General features: G+C 39.7%; 1 protein-coding gene across 8 annotated transcripts in view; it reads right to left on the bottom strand.

Moving 5' to 3' along the window:
- The window catches only part of ANKS1B (ankyrin repeat and sterile alpha motif domain containing 1B), a 445,721-nt gene that overhangs the window by 159,635 nt on the left and 268,145 nt on the right, over positions 1–17,941 (bottom strand). For all 8 annotated transcript variants that reach the window (XM_052774196.1, XM_052774198.1, XM_052774197.1 and 5 more), the window contains 2 exons: positions 13,709–13,807; positions 643–795 (listed from right to left, as the gene is read on the bottom strand). In XM_052774196.1, coding sequence (XP_052630156.1) covers positions 643–795; positions 13,709–13,807 — 252 coding nt within the window. The remainder of the gene's footprint in view (positions 1–642; positions 796–13,708; positions 13,808–17,941) is intronic.

The following is a 17,941-nucleotide window of genomic DNA, read 5'->3' as shown; positions in this document are numbered from 1 at the left end:
CATCTACCTTTTATAAAAGGAAACACCACCATTTCAGACACATGAAAATTCCATTGGCAAAGCTGTACTGTCGATGTCTTCACTGTAACAGTACAAACTTCATCTCACTCCAAATTACTCTGCAGTGCAGTCCACATTAAAGTTTATGGTAACCATATGTGGGCATCTAATTTAACTGACTCATGTAAATAAAGTTTCAAGTAAAAGTGATAATTAAATAAAATATTTTGTTCCTCTAGCATAACTTATTAACTATAGTTAAGGTTTCCTTATTTTATGTTTAATTTAGCCAGAGCATGTGGAAAAAGTAAACTTTACAAGAAGTACTGTTGCTAGGCACCTTAAAAGCAAAAAGACTTATGCTTTGTAGCTATGAACTACCAAAATATATTTTAAATGTCATTCAACATCCTGAAGGCAGACACAATCCTGCTGATTGAATACCATACTAAAGACAATGGCAAAGCAAATGGAAGCAAAGGGTACAGTCAACCCAGGTATAGGCATGAAAGCTGTAATCAGTAACAGTACTTGATGACAGTATTTGTAGTGCAATTTGCTTTTGTGCTTTCTCTTTGATATGTAAGGACAAGTACTAGAACGTATTTAGGAGGAACTACTGCTATAAATTGATCAACTTACATTAATTAATTCAATCTCCCAGATTTTTTTCACAAGGTCCATCGATGTATAGCCATTAATTAGAAAGGATTTGGTATAGTCACCCAGTTCAATGGAATCCAGCCATTCAGCTACAGAGGTGGGGTTGTAGCCATCGTGACCGATCTGCTTCATCTGAAAAACAGAATGAATAAGAATTACTGATGATATTCATTAAGCATCTTTCAGAACAGCAGTTATGTGTATTATTTTCTTTGGGTCAGAGTTATCTTATTCTCTGATCAACATTCTTTTAATGATTAGTACAACACAAAACAATTTTGTGAGCAAAAGCACTAATAAAACTTAGTGGATCTTTTTCTTATGGCTGCTTGCCTTTTAAGCCAGAGTATACTAAGACTGTAGCTGGAGTTCAATTCTTACTAGACATCAGAGAATCCATAAGTGAGGGAAGGCAAAAGGGTGAAAGAGACATTATTACTATCCTGACTGCACAAAAATGTCAGATTTGCACCTAAGATTTCATAGAAGGGGAAGAAATGAGGCTGAGGAATGGATCTTCCGGTATCACACTGCAAATGAAATATATTGCCCTGGTTATATTGTTCCTAATTTATTTCTCCTACTAGGTTATTGGATATTTTATAATGGTTGAATCCACACTGCATTTTTCCACCCCCAGGGGAGGTTTAAAAAAGTCTCTTTCCTCTACCTGGTCACATTTTTCATGGAACTCCTGGGAATTTTACATATTTTAGATTGCTCTCTGTCTGTAAAGTTGCTTGAGATTGGACAATCGAACCAAATATTATTGGAATGGAACTGACAGAATGACGTACGCAGAAGGGCACTGCTTGCATTTATATAGCAACACAGGCACAGAAAGCATAATCACATATATCTTGTTTTCATAACTAACTAAGAAATACCACTGGCATCTTATTTTTTCTGAATTTTGTTAAGTTACTAAGAAGTAAAGAGCTGCAATTTCTCTTTCACAATTGTCTCTCACTGACACAAGTGAAGATTTTCAAGCTAGCCATTAAAGATAAAAAAGCGTGAAGCCTCTACCTGTGCAGGTTGTTATGCCATGCTGTTTTTGTGAATTTTAAGGTAATTTGCAATAGTGGCAGAAGTAGAACAAAGTAGAAAAAATTACGCAATAGCCTCAATTTTCAACAATATTATACGCATATCATCTTTCTATAGCAGTGTAACTATTGCTAACTTGATAATACACTGAACTGGCAAACTGTTAAGAAGCTTTAGAGGTTTAGACACCTCGTGTTTTGCATGGGATCTCCCGACCGTGCAAGGGTGACACTGCACATGGTGAAAGCCAGTCTCCCATTTCTGCCTGCTTATGTACATTCCTACTTTCTGAGCAACAAGGGAAGTGTGACAGAAACATAATGCTTTGAGCTTAAGTTTGAAGTGAGTGACAAAGTAATTTAAAAGGAGAGAATACTGATCTTAATATCTTGCCTGAACCAATTTATTTCTCACAGTTTATTTGAAATACAACTTGAATTCAAAGCAGAGAAAAAAATTTAAGTCTCCATTTGAAAGCCGCAGTAGTGTTCGTTGATCTGTCTGTTCAAATGCAGAAAGCCAGCATGTCATGATCTTGATCTTGATTTCCTGCAGTATCAGAGAGGAGTGATGCAGGCACACTGCATTGTGGATATGAGAGTTTACGCTTTGGTCTTTTGCTGCAGATGTTGGATATAAAATATTAATGGAAATATTTAAATGATGTAGTGAAATCATGATCTTAAATCATAAAAGAGAGACAAGAGAAATCACATAATTAACAATGGGAATCATAGCCTTTCAGGTCACTTCTGTAACAAAGGAGTCATATTAGAGAGTCCAGTTTTGTTGTTGAACTTGACATTTTGGAATTTAGTTTCATCCTAATTTAGAATGAAATTCTTAGATGTCAAAAGCACGTCAAATTCCTCTTTCATTGTCATTCAGACTTACTTCAAATCTTAGATTGACAGTAGTCTGTCCAGCAGATGGCAAAAACATTGGCAGACCCCGGGAGCTCTGACTCCTGGGAAGCTTATTTCAAGAGCTAATTTGAAACGAGGTATGCTTAAACAACTGACACTTGAAAAGAAAGGACCCAATAAACTGAAGGAGAAAAATCTAATACAGAGAAGACATGAAGAAGATGTACAGGGCCCATGGGGAACACATGACTTTTGAAAGATATAAGGTATTTTTGTTTCCTTTCGCTAACAAAGAAAAGCAAAGCACCTTTGAAACAATTTTCAACGTATCCAGATGGGGCACATTATGCAAATTATTTCTTTTGTTTATTACTATTTGATCTTTATGTTTAATAAATCCTGATTTTAACGTGATTTTTTTTTTTTTTTTGACCTGCTGATTGAGAAAACTTATGCAGTCTGGTCTGTAATTCTGGTAACTCATCAGCCTCTATGAAAAGCAAACACAGCATGGGAAGTTTCTGAATTCTCAATTCCCACTGGAGATCTCCATCAACAGCGTTGTTCAAATAGATATCGCTCTACTACGGTGTGTTGCAGGGGGCTGCAGGCAAGCAAACACAGGCGAACCATCCAATAAGCAAGAGGCTGAGAACGACCGAAACGTATGCAACAATTTCACCCTTTGGATTTGGTGCCAATAGACAAAATCGCCATCGGGTCACTCTAGCCTACCTGAAGGCCACGTCGGGGACAGTGCAGCTGCGTAGCCTTGGATGCGACCCGTGGGAGAAAGAGCCGCGAGAAGCCTGGTCGGGGCCCCCCACCTTCTGCAGGAGCTCTCCGTGAGCTCAGGTGCGTGTCCCTGACTCTCCCCCAGCTATGTACGCCCGTGCCCGGCCGTGCACCTTGCTGATCCCCCCCCACCGACTTGCCAAGCGACCTTGTCCCATCCTCTTCCCTGTGGATTTGCCCTGGGACGTGGCTGTTGACGGTCGCTGCCGCCGTCCCTGCCCCACTCGCCTTGTGCCGGTGCTCCCTGCCTGCTCCTATTGCAGAAAATTAATCTCACGGCTAGAATATTTGCCAGCAGTTTCAGCACAAATGCAGTATTTTGTTTTGTCGTGAACCAAGAACCGCTCTCTTATCTAAAACATTTTCTAAAAGGGGTCTAATATATGAAAGTTAATAAACTTCGGTATCCGTCCTCTTGTATGGAAAGTTTTGTTCTGTCTGTTAATAACATCAACTAGCTTATTAACTGTCATTCATAGCTGGCTGTTTTCCTTTCAAATATCTATTGACAGACAGCTTCGTTATCTAGATGTGACAGTATCATTAATAGTATCTGCTTTTCATATAAAATGTTATGGAGTTTTTAAATAAAAAAAAATACTTTGAAATATCTGTCTGGAAGTGCTGCCCCTTTACTTTATTGGAGATCCAGTTTAGTTGCATCTTATCCTAGTCCTCGTTAATAGGTCATGGCTCTTGGACGGTTAGTATTTTTTTTTCCTATACTGCACCATGATCTTAACCTCTCACAGATCATTTACACCCTGTAGATTTCCTTGCTGATGCTATTTGCTGATTGATTTTTTTTTTTGAAAGAAAAAAACCCTCCTACCTACTGACTGTATTTCCATGTATAATATTTCAATCATTTCACACCAGCTACAACACATGCACCGGTGGTGTCAAACATCTAAGCAGCTATGTGCATACTGTTTGTCTCAGAGCAGTATAAAATCTCTAAGCTTCAGGTCATGACAGCCTTTCAAATATTAACTGCTCATAAATAGGGGCAGTGTTGTTCTTCCGCAGACACTGCTACTAGTTCATTCGGTTGTTATCTTTAAAGAACAATATCAATGTTAGCTGTTTCACTGCAGAGGATTTTAGCATGCTGACTATGGAAAAGGCTAGGAATGAAGCCCATAATTTAGAGAAAAAGAAATGCTTAAGAAAATATGATATAAATGAAGCATGGAAGAAGACACAAACCATAGGAGATTTCTCTCCCAGGTCCTATTGATCTATCACTAGTATCGCTTCCTTTGAAATGAATAGAAAGCAGAAGCCAGAAAGAGAGGGGTTTCTCATAATAAAATAGTAATATCAAGTAGCATCCTAATGGGTTGAGAAATCCTTTACAAGAGACTGTACGTCAGTCTTTTTACAGGTGCATCGCTGCTATATCTATACAGTATTTTACATTAAGATAGAAAGTACTTGAGCTTTTTCTCCGAAGGGTAGCCAAATAAACATGAAGTAATCACATATGCACCAGAAGCATCAAGGTGAATTCAGTAACACGGACTATTACCAGTTTTCTCTGATCTTCTCAGACAGATCTCAACACTGTGTGTATTAAAATCAAGCTTTTTATCTGCTATATAAGGAGAAAGAGATGACTTGACTTTCACAGCTTTTTAAATGATGGCTATGATTACAGTGAATTCACGCTTGTGTTGGTTTGCAAGAAAGATCTTTTTAGCAAGCACATAATGCTTTCTTTTAAACTGCTGGCCTATCTGAGAGATTTAAGCAGCACTTTTGGGAACTTGTATGAAACTATCAACTACCAATCTGAGTACTTCTGGATGATTGTAATGGGGCGGGGGGTATCGGGTCTTTTTTTCCTGTCTTTGTGACTTGTCTGTTTTACTTTATGTACTTTACAAACGTGATCGGTTGGACTTATGTTGTTGACAGAGGAAAGCATTCCTCCTCTGGAGCGATGAAAGAAAAGGCTCAGGAGAGTGACGCTTCTGGAGACCCCAGGGCTTGGCTGGCCCGGGGCAGCACGTGGAGCTGGGGGACAGGCACAACTCCCTAAGAACCTGAGAAGACTTTGCCTTTGCTGCTGTTGAGAAAGGCACGGAGTGAAAATAGGGACCTGCCTGCAAAGACACAGTGGGTGAGGAAGGGCTGTGTATAAACCTTTTGGTTTTCTATTCTGTCTACCTTGTCACATATTTAAAAAGTTGCCTATTCAAGCTTGTGTTCTATTAATGTTTGACTTTTCTTTCCGCTAATCAAAAGCCTCCTGTCTTCTTGTGGAGCTTACTATAAAAAGACAGTACAGGCACGTTCGCTTCACAGAGCTGCCTGATTCAGGATCCTGCCCCAATGGCAAATCCAGAAGACCACAAACTGAGTTCAGAGTTTCCTACCTAAGATCGCCAGCATTGCAATAGGCACCCTTTCTATGGTTTTTGCAGTTGGAATCTGTCTTCTGAATTTAAAGTAAAACAGATGCATACACAGATTTTTTCTGGAAAAATTTAAACAGATCCACATCCAGAAGACTGAAAAGACCTCCTAGTTCTTCATCAGACACAATGTCTGGGACAAGGGAGGAACAGGTCTCATTCAGTGTTACTGAGGATGATGTATGCAACAGTTCAGGACATTTCCATTGCATATAATGTAATCTTAAGAAGACCTAAATCTGGAATTTGTGGACTAAGTGGAAGCTATGGCCTTTGATCTCATGAGTTTCTATGAGTATAATTTCTAAAAGCACTCAGGGGTTGAACTAGTGGTGACCTTTTTGGCCCAACAGTACTATGGTTTGGTGCCACAGATTTAAAAGTAATCTGATGATTGTCTCTCCTTCGCATTGGTTTGCTTTGTAGAATAGTCTGGGTACACACTATCCAGCTTTCTGTTTGGAGGAAAGTAAACTGGAAGATCAGCACCAGTGATGCACCAAATGCATTTCAACCCCTAACAGGGACACAAAGATCTGAATCAAGTGGTTGATAACCTTATCACCAAGCCCTTCAATGGGAGAGAACACACATGTGCACATGGACCAAACGGTGGAAGTATACCCTTGTATTTGCTGTCAACTGCCCTTAACTCTTCATGACTTGTATCCTTTCCTTCCTTGATACTTCTTCTGGTTTAATTGCCTCGCTTTCTGTTGTCTTGCCCAGAAGTCTGTTTGCTGAATTTCTTTTTGCTTCTATAACGATTTTATTATCATCCACCACTTACTAATGCTATTTTTTTTGATGTTCAAAAAACCCATCAATCTCTTCAGCTTCACAGGACATCCCATAGGGTGCTAACTAGAGCCCCAAGGAAATGATGCTGTTCATCAACCTGTGCTGTAAGAAAGCTGAAAATGCTTCCTGATAGTAGGGTAACCTGGTGTCAGTATCAGGAGGCTGCTGACCTCGTGCCTGCTGTGAGGAGCCCAGAGGTATCTAACTATGCTTCCGTGCGGTGACCGGCGGGCCAGCTGCAGAAGCAGCCAGAAACAGATGAAGAAGGAGGCAGGGCCAGTCCTGAGGAAGAAACGCTGCTTCCATGGATAGGCACTCTTATGTATCTCATTTTTGCAGACCCTTTCTAGGCGTTCGAGTTGCAACAGACCGTGGTGACTGCTGGAACCTCTTCTGTTCTTCCTACAACTGCAAGTGCTGCTCCTGCCTGTTTTGTTAGGCCACACTGGCCAGTTTCTGTCATTGCTAGTCCACGGTGGGCTGTGCCAGCCCTCAGAAAAAAGTTTGCGTTATTAGTCACTACGATTTTTAGCTTTTGTCTAATGCTGGGTGTCTTCCTAGCGAGTGTGTTCTCTGGGGCTGGGCAGCAGCGATTGTGAGCCCTGGGCTGTTCATGACACCTCCGGAGGCCACCTTGGTGCCTCTCTGGAGACCTCTGAACCTCTGCATGTGGGACAGCTATGGACAACTTGGCCATGGCATGCTGTGCAGGCAGAGATGTTTCTGAGGCTGAAGAGGTCCGGCTGGGAACCCTCTGGGGCACAATGCCTTGAATACAATGTACTAACAGCCCGTTATAAGACCAAAAGGGGAGAGTCATTCTCTGAACGGAGTGTTTCAACCAAAGGCATAGGCACAGGGGAGATGAATCATTGGGACAAAAGCTCTTATCTCACTGGCGGAGGGGGAGGAGGACATAGAGAAGGGTTTCTTGGTGAGAGGGAACATAGAAAAGTACCCTCTGACCTAGCCAGCCCTGACTCTCTAGCTGTCTTCGCGTCTTACTCCTCCTCCTTCCCCAAGGCACGGCAGTCACTTACACAGGCCCTGTTAGCCTTTCAGTCCTCCCACCTCACCGACCATCTTCTAGCAGCTCCAACGGGAATTTTGTTATAGTGAAATGGCCTGCAGAGTTTCCAGATGGCACTGGAGACGGCAGTTAGCAGCCACACACCAGTAGGCAGAATAAACATATCTATCAACCCAGTGCCATTGAGGAGTGAATGGGTGAAGCGAGGAAGCCTCAGGGGCCATAAAGACATCTCCACTCCCTTTGTGTGGAGGTGGGAGTGGGGATAGAAATTCAATGACACAAAGAAACAGAGATCCATTTCTTTGCAATCTTCCCATTACATTTGAAACACTGCAAAAGACATTCAGTGTCAACCCCATTTTGCTTGTCTTACTCCAGTCACTCCTGGTTGGTCTTCCCTTCATCTGGGAAGGTGCAGCGACCTGAGGACAAGCACCATCCTTGATGCTCTGAGAAGATTCAAAGAGAAGAGAGGGCTGTGCTTATGGGTGTTGAAGAAACAGGTCTTTGCTATTTCAGTCTGTTAAAAAGTTAAAAAGACTTAACTGTGTCCTCGCAGGGGCTGCGCAGAGCACAGCCCAGACCTATAGTTTGGGAAACGCTGGAAATGTTTTGTGTCCAGCCTGTCATGCAGCCTGCTATCTTGCAGGCAGGGTGTGAAAGCCATAGTCTCCTTTTACACAGCATGTGACAGTTACAGTTAAACTGGATACTTGCTCCATTTCTGGGTATGTATGGTGTCATGACGTGGTGATGCAGAGGGTGCATAGCATTTCCCATGAGGCAGGCAGTATCCAGATGCTGCTAATACTATTGCTGCCTGTAGAGAAGATGCTAGTGCTCCCTCTGAATCCTGCGCTGGAATTACGGACCGTATGGATATCAGAAGTCCTTTTGATGACTTGAAAATATGTTCATAAATATGCCTCAGTGAGTAAAGGTGTGGGACAACTGAGTGGCAGTCTTTGTAGCTTATAGCTGCCTGTGGACAGGTTGCAGATGGGAATGTGGATCCCATCAGTGGCCCCTATGGAGCTCATGAACGAATACATGAAGGGAGAAGGTCTGGGGCAGAACACCCACACCAGCAATGACTCCCAGAAAGAAATTGTCCGTGTCTTCTTTCTCAGAAAAAAGGATGTGCAGAAAGTCGAAGTCAGCTCATTCAGGCTGTCATCCTAGTCTAGTTGCCATAAAAAGAGAATAGCTCTTCCTCTCATATAGCATATTTCTTTGCCTGCTGACTATTCTCAGAGCAGTCAGTAGGCACTGTGGAGTCAGCCAGAAATAAGAAAGTATAAAAGAAGCAGGAAGGGAAATAAGACTTAGTGTATGGGCAATGGTGGCAGGACCAGTGACATGCTGCTGTTATCTACATGATACAGATAAATGACAGCATGCCAAGTCTAGAGTGGCTCACTGATAGGCTCAGTTAGGAAGGAAAATGTTTGTGAGACTGCTTTCATCACACAGTTTTGAAGCACATGCATGGAGGGGATATTTGGTCTATGGAACCAGTCTAAAGCTAGTCTGAAGTAAACACCCTGACCTATAGCATGGATGTATCTAACTGCCTTGTTTTACTGATCCCTTCCTATTGTGCTGCATTACTTAAATAATGTAGACTACACGTTTGTGTTTCAGAGTTAAAAAATTCATGTGTTATGCTGGATTTTAACACTTTTTTCTGTCCTTATGGCTAAAGGTCTTATAAGCTGTGTAACGAGCAGCTAAGTGGCCTCCTTCCAAACCAGGAAACTAATTCCCAGAGGCATTAGAAGGAGGAAAACCAGCACGGTAGAAAGCACTTCCTTTGAATCCTGTTTTTCATCTTCACTTCCAGAAGAGCAGAACCAAGCAGTCACAGCCAGAAAGGGTCATAAAAGTTATGACACCAATTTGCAGCACCTCCTAATTTGGACGCTGTCTTTAGGAATGGAAGTTGGAGTGATCTACCTTTTAGCTGTGCTAAATGGGAGAGAATTAAACACCAGATTCAAATCAGCTTGCTAAGATCTGGGACGTCTAAGCCAATAGCAACAGCAAACAGATGATGTGGTCTTTCTCTGTTACATACACAGCATAGTTAATGTGCATATGCACAGTAGTTCTGTTTTCCTAAATGCCAGACTTACTGTGCTTGCACAAAAGAGTGTTACATATGAGTAATAGATCCAGCACTTTTTGGAAGCACAGCTTTACTGCTCATATAACACTGCTCACAGAGAGCATGTGCTCATAGCCTGCTCATATCCTACTTCTTGTCTGGTTCTGCAAAGCACCCAGGAAAGAGGCTTGGCTGCCTGCACACCACTGCTATGAGATTCCCAAACTTGCTTTGTGCCGAGACCTCTCCGTGCAGGAAGGAACAAGCTGCATACTTTACGAATAGCTCTGAAGCCAGGAGAAAGCTGCTTTCAGCTAACATCTTTTTTCCATCTGTCAAATGAGAGAACATGTTCCCATTATGCGCTGGGAGAAGGAGCCATACACTGAGCATCCCACACAAAACCTATCCTTTTTCTTATCTAAGTTCTCAGATAAGCTAGGATAATTCTTATTTTCAAAAACATTTTAGCTTTGAGGAATTCATTGAGAAGTCACTTGCACATAGGTTTTGGATGCCGAAATAACTTGACAATGCTCCTTAGGTTTCCTATCTCACTTAAGTGTGGCTAAAATTTTATGTTATGCCTACTACTATTTTCTTAGTCAATCAAGAGTATCCTGCACACAATTCTTTTCTCAGTATTAATTTTTTTTCTCAAGTCCTCCTACTTGCAACTTCAGTATCTTTTTAGACATTGTGTCTACCTCTTGACATGTCTGAACTGCCTTTTAATAAAACATATAAAATCCTTCTCCAAACATTTATTGATTTCATTCTTTTCACACAAAAAAATATTAAATGCAATATCAAACTCTGCTATGAAAGTTGCTCTAAGACTGATGTCATGTATAAAATATTTCCATTTCAAGAATTAACTTTACAAACGATATTTCTACTGGAGTGTCTTAACCTTATCTAATAATAATAAGCCATAAAGTGCTTTAGTTAATATTAATGTGAAACTTGAATAACTTAAATTACATCAGTGCAAGATGAGAATTTGGGCTACTAGCTCTAATCCAACAAAAATAAAGGGTATTTTGAAAAGCAGAAATCTAACCGAAAGATTTCAACTCTACCTATCTCTTACAAACATAGCAGTTTACCCTCTTTGGAAATGTTCTCCTCAAATTCAGAATCATTAGGGAAAAAATACTTTGAGAAATCTGGGTAAACATACTTTTTATACTGGTTAAAGACTGCATAAGAAACGACAATGAGCAATTCATCTATATTTGGAGAGATATGCGGGTTTTTTTCCCATTTAAAACAACTTCAAGCTCTAGAAAGTCGTTCCTAAACAGGCTATTGGTGTTTGAAATCTAGAAGTTCATTCTTCAGGAAGCCAGCAATTATGAGTGAAACCAGACAGTGTTTCTTATCAGCCACTAAATGCCTGTTCCATTTTCAGGCTGCAGAGATGAATATTGATGAGAATAACAAAAAGAGCTTTAAAAAAAGAGTATTTATACTTATATAAGGGGCAAAACCTTGGCAATAGATTTGTTGCTTGATTTTTGCCCTCTAAGCTTATTCAATACTGCCTGAGTATATGGCTCTAAGGAAGTGCTGTTCCATAGATGTTTTTTAAAGCACTTAACTTCCATCTCAAAATCTGAGTTAAAAAGTATCACAAGACAGGAAATATTAATAGTGAAACTAAAAATAACATAATCAGCAATGCTATTAAGTACTAAAACAGAAGGAGTCATCAAATTTTAAATCAAATGAGGAACAGAAAAGAGGTACATGTTCAAAACAAACAAACTAAAAGAATTTTTATCTAATGAGATTCAAATTAGTGAGACTCCAATTATGGTTTGAGATCTTAAAACATTTAGACGGTATGCCCTATTTTGAATGTATGATGACAGAGCTGAACTTATCAACAAACAAATAGATGTACAGAAATGTTTCACGGTTCCTTGCAGGACGTGAAAGTTTTTTAGATCTTCAGCAAGCTGTTGTGAATACAGCAAGGGTGGGGTTACATTAGATAAAACTTACCATGATCCCAATTTTGGGGCCCCATAACTATTCTGACAGCTGTGCCTTGAAAAGAACTTGGTTTTGAATAGGAAATTATGTATTTCTACTATGTAAGCTCTCTTGCATTGCTGAGTTATTTAAGTGAAGAAATGTGATGCACAGCTTCAGCTTTCGACTGCCTTTGTTTTGGTGTAACGGTCTTGCATCAGACAGGTTAAAAACGTGGTCCCTGAGGACTGTTTTTTCTAGCTCAACAGGGAAGCTGCTAAAGACTACCTCACTGCTGTTCAGCCCGTGCTTAAAGTCGTTCTGTGTTACTTAATTATCTTTGGTTCAGAAGATGTTGATTCTTCCTAGTAACTGCATAACCATCTTGTTCTCAACTGGTTTCAAGAGTATCTCTAGATCTTGATTCTGTCCTCCTTTCTCACATTAAGCACATTTTAAAAAGACCTGAAGTTGGAGTTTTTTGACAGAATCTGTTCTCAGCATTAGTATACTCTCCAGAAGCAGACATTATTAACAATGTTTTCATAAACACCAGTTACTGAGTGCAGGTAGCACTAAAACGATGATGTATTAACAATCCATTCATTAACGTTGAAAAACTTAATTAAAAATACAAGAAAGCTGATCTAAGAAGTATGAAAACCAGAAAAAATATTTCATTGGCTAAGAGTAGGGATTAAGATTACAAAATTTTGTTTGAATGATAGCATTGCTGAAAAATTCATAAATTCATAGTTAAACTTTAAATATCTATTGTAATTCACCACCTGCTACTTTTATATACCCTACTACTTGTATCATTTATCTCACTTGTCTAATATGGTATGTGGAACATTATTGTCTTTAATAATCTTTGATGTTTCAGTGCACAGACTAATATTGTAGGATATATGGATTGACTAACACATCCAGATACAGAAATTGTTCACAACTTCTGATTTTTCCCGTACAGAAGAAACCCTTGTTCACTTTTACAAGTGATCCATTCCGTAAGTTTTGATGCATGAAAAAGCCTCTTCCAGCAATGTCAGCCTCATGCTCTAGACTGAGTAGTCCTTTAATAACTCTTCTCATTCTCCAACATTATCAAACTGCAAGCAGACTAATCTCTATTTACCTCAATTATTCTACACATGCTGGTCCCAGAACACTCCATGCAATTTACACTAGGTTTTATTCCTGCCCTGATACCTTGCCCTAAGTATTTGCATCACATGTAGCAGCCTTCTGAGCCTTACTGGTGTCTCCTTCTCCTCATTCATCCTCCTTATACAGCTTTCCAAAATCAAATAGTAAGTTTTCACGCTAGGCCCACTATCTCTCTTGTTTGGAATGCTAGTTGAAGCCTCCACTGATATATTCTGGTATGCAAAATATAAGAAGAATCCCTTTCTATCACTGATTTTAAAATCCATAGTTTAAATCAGCTAGCACCAAAAATGATTGGAGAAATGACTGCAAGCTATTCACTCTGCAGCTGAGAAGCAAGATTCATGTACACAGCAGCAAATCAAATATGAAGCCTGCAGGAAGTCTCCGTATCTTACATGAAAGGCAGGTATTAGGAAAGCAGTGTTTCATCCAAGGCTTTTAAGAATACTTATATAAGGGGCAAAGTATTTCCAGGCCAACTGCTATGTAAAGACAGGCATCTGGGATTCATCGACAGCCGTATTTACACATATGTAATGACAATCTATAAACAGATTGAAAAGCCAAAAATAATCAAAATACCTTCTAAACAGCCATCACTTCAAATTACAGATTTTACTCTCCTTTGCTTTGTTTCTCAATTACATCTACGCAAAGTGAGTCCAATGCAATGACATTACTTTATGCCACATTTGCATATGCAAACAATATGTCTACAAAAACAAGAGAGTTATGTTTATCTCCATTCAAAGAAGTGTTTTAAATAATGTGAAAGCTGTAGGTGTTAGTTCCCCTGCTTAGATAATAACAAAAACTGTACCTTTGGGAGCAGCTGGATTGCTTGGAGTATTCTCTGTCTGTGTCCAGAGTTAAGGATTCCTATTTCCAAGAGATCCTGGTCCTCCATTACATTGCTTCCCTAAAAATGAAAAAAAAAAGGTGGAATAAAAATGAAAAAATAGCAGATGCCTTTAGTAGCCTGAAACAAGACCTTCTGTTGCACTTAAAAAAGAACACTTTGCTTCACTTATAGTACCTGACAAGAATCATCAATTACTGATGATTGCATTCATTTTCATGATGGCAAAACATGGTGGAAGGTGATTGAACTCATGGACAACTACTATACTGCTGGCAGCACTGCCAGTGGAGAAATTGTAGCTCTCACTCAAGCTAAATACCAAATGTGAACCTTCCTTCATTTGACTGGAACCAAAGACATGACTACAGAAATGTTCAGAAACTCTTCATTTTTCAATTCCCCTCCTACCTCACCCAGCTCTACATGAAGTTCATTTTTCTCCAGACTGGAAAATACTTAACACAGAATAAGATGAGCAGAGCGGTTGAGGATAAAATTATTGTTAGTAAAATGGTGAAGAAAGGGAGTGGTATCAACAAACCCCATACGGTCCCCATCCCCCTAAATTTAACTGTACCAGTGCAATCCTAACTTTACCTGTCACTGCTCTTATCTCCCTGCTCGTGGGCAGGTCAAATAATTCCTAACACGCAAATAGCTGAAGAAGACCATCTGTTCAAACAATACACAAAACAATTGCCCCCCAAAGTCCATAAAATAAGCCTCCACAATTCAAGCCTCTATTCTTAGGAGCTGCTAGCAGTAGGAGAGGACATATAGCTACACAAACAGGATAACACGTCTCCTAAGTTGAAGGAGTCTGACGCAACCCAGAGAGTAAGTTCAGCACCTGAAGGTTAAGGTACTTGATTAGCTGGCAGTGACTATTTGGAATCACAGGAGGCACAACAGTAGCTCAGAAAGGGAACTGCAGTCAGGGATCAAATCAAGATGGTTCAAAGTAGGCTGGCAAGCTTGTATTCCTTTTTTAGACCACCTTGTTTCAGACAAAACCTCAGCTTTTTTGAAATTTATTTTATTTTTAAAAAGCTTCTAACTATTACAGTTGCAAACAAAACCTACAAAACCCAGATGACCTGTCTTGAACTCTTACACCTGTTGGAGTCTCATGACACTAATTTGTTAGAAGCAAGAATCCTTATTATTCATACTCATTTAACATCATCATGAAATAGGCTTTATGTGAGCAAATCCGTGAAAACTTCATCTTCCCCCTCTCCATTTGGCTTGCTGCTTCTGACTCAGTAGAGCTTTTAAGCAGCAGCCAAATGAAAAGCTAATAGGCGCACAACAGAACATGCTTAAATACTTTGCTGAATCAGGGCTTAATAATGGATATGAATTCTTTCTGAGTATCAAAGCTCCTGTCCCCCAGCAACATAGCTTTCTTTCAAAGAGCACACTGGAATATGCAATACTTCACCCTGCTCAGCTGCTAAATCTTCACTCTTTCAGATGGACTGATTAGTTTACAGATGTACTCTTGAGGACCCTCAAGTGCTACTCTGCAGAGTATCCTGCAAAATCTAGGGGATGTCTTTTTAAGGCAATCATGGAAACTTTGCAAAGCTATTACATTTGAAATTATATTTCATAGTAAGTGGTACGATTTAAGGCTACAAGTCTGCAAATCATATCCTGAAAGATTTTGTGTGCAGCATTCCGAACAGGGGCAGGCAGAGACCTGCTCCAAAGGGAGAAGCTGCGCAATCATGCCGGTTTAAGTGGATCACATGGTGTAAGACTGCGCGCAGCACAGGCTGTGCAAACAGTGATAGTGATGAGGTGGGTTAATACCCCCTTCAGCTCCTTGGTAAACAAATACAACATCTAATTTCCCCTTTCTTCCTTTCTCCTTTAAATAACCTAAAGGAGGCTGTAAACTTACGGGAAGAACTGGGGGAAAAAAACTTCCATTTTGGGCTGGATTCTCCAGCTGCTGGAAATAGCTAGAATGAATGGATTTAAGGGAACTGAGCCAACCGAGGACCCAGTCCAAAACAAAGGCTATACATTTTCATTCATTTTAATAAATGCAGCTATTTTTTTTACAGCTTTCACTTCCTTTCGCTGTTTTTCAGATTTCACCTTTCATTGCTGGATAACGTTGCACAATCATGGTGTACTCATCACTGAGCTACTACACACTGTTTACTGGTGTCAGTCACCTTGGCATCCAGCTTCAAATATTGCAATGTTTAAAACCCAAATCAACTAACACTTAGGCACAGGAAAAACCCTGTCTATTTGAACATAGTTGCTGCATAGCAGAGAAAGCATTATTTTATTAATTCTTTACTACTGGTTTTTCCTTATATATTAGTTCATATAATTTGTTTCTTTGCAGCTGGTATTATACATTTTTTAAAGTATGTCAAGGTTACAAAATCAAATGTTTAAAACTCAGGAAAGCCTGGAATTCATGTTGCCTCCTTGTCCCCAGTCTAAGGCGGCAACAACCTGGTCTTTCAACGTGCTCAGGTTTTGGAGCTTTTGCTGTGTGTTACCATCAGTGCCAACAGTAGCAGACACTCATCTCTCCTGTAAAACAGACTTCATTGTCTCCTGCCATGGAGCTAAACCAGCTCTTCATCTTTCCGCAAGAGCAAACCAGGAAACTTTAGATAGTCAGCATAAGCCACTATTGCTTAAAATAGAAGAGTAAAACTGATAGTAATAGGAAGCTGCTGTCTGCTTTGCAGGCATACCTGTGAAGAGAAAGAAAGTGTTCCCCATATATTCCTGTCTCCCTGGTGTCTGCTCCCATTCTCCCTTTAATCCCAGTCCCTGATTCTTTTTTTACCTGGTTACTCTTCTTGCACTCCTCCAGTCACTTTCCACAGGCTCCTGTGTTGAGAGTGAGGAAAACTCACTAACTTCCTTTTGCAGCAGATCAGAGGCAAGAGGAGAAATTCTCCCCCTGCTCTTAGCTGCCATGCACACACTTATTATAAGCTGGGCCAAATTTAACCTCAATTAACTTTACAGAGATGACGTGGTAAACGTAATTAAAATGCATATGAATGCAAGAGTGCCTTTTCACATTATTTCAGCCTTAAAAAGAGCTGAGCTATATTAGCTGAAACATTCACCAAAAAGATTATCCTAGTAGACACCTAGAGAATTTGAGTGCAAAGATTTAACTTTGATATGCTTATATACAAAACAGGTTCTTATAACAGGAAATATGGGACAGCAATCTCTACTGGGGTTATTATGCTTTTATTATGTAATAAAAACATAAGAGGCTTTGTGATATTGTAGTTTCTTAAGTCTATAGGAAAACTTAGTTGGAAGGAAAACTTACTCCTTGGAATTAAAGCAATAGGAATAAATCAAAATTGCTTATACTAGGACAGATTCAGATCTCATTCACTTCAGCTTACGCTGTTGAAATTCCCGTCTTCTTAATACATAAGAGATAGTCTTACTTATGAATTAGAAAGATCCTGCTTCTGAAGTTCCACTTAGGAAAAAAGTGTGGCTGACCCACCCCCCCCAGGATTTGTGGCTCTGCACAGCTCTCAGGAATATCATCTTTTTCCCTGTAGGCACATACAGGAAGCCAATCTCCTGAGTAAGAAGGCAGTAGTTTCACAGAACAGTTGGGCTCAAGGAGGAAGGAAAAACGACTCTGCATGTGGGAGACTGGAGGCATATGAAAAACAACACAATTTAAAAAACCCAGAAATTTTGCCAAAATCTGAGATAATTCCTATAAGTAAGTTCAGAACAAAATACATAATGGTACAGTATGAGATAAAGATTTTACTGGCATTTATTTGGGTTGTTGCACACAAAATCACCTCTGGCACTTGCTACTTGAAGTTAATACAGTCTTTCCTCCAAATGCTGGATTAGACCTTTATACCAGATTCCAAATGTATAGAAGTACAGATATATGTACACGGAATCTTTAGAAAACAATTTAATCTGGAATATGTCAGAGTTATAGCAAAAAAATTACTCTCTCTATTACAAATAGCCTAATTTTAATACATTAAACAGTTCAAAGAACATCTAAAATCCAATCAAAGCATAAGATTCATAAACTTGTAGACAACTTCATTTACTGTCAAAACAGAACAACTTTCAAGATTCTTAAAAAAAAAAGACCAATACTCATTCTACATCCTGAAGGAGCAAAAGCACTTTGAAGATTTGTCCCTG

The sequence above is a fragment of the Harpia harpyja genome, chromosome 23 (assembly GCF_026419915.1).
Source record: "Harpia harpyja isolate bHarHar1 chromosome 23, bHarHar1 primary haplotype, whole genome shotgun sequence".
Taxonomy (NCBI): domain Eukaryota; kingdom Metazoa; phylum Chordata; class Aves; order Accipitriformes; family Accipitridae; genus Harpia; species Harpia harpyja.
This window is presented reverse-complemented; position numbering and strand designations above follow the sequence as displayed.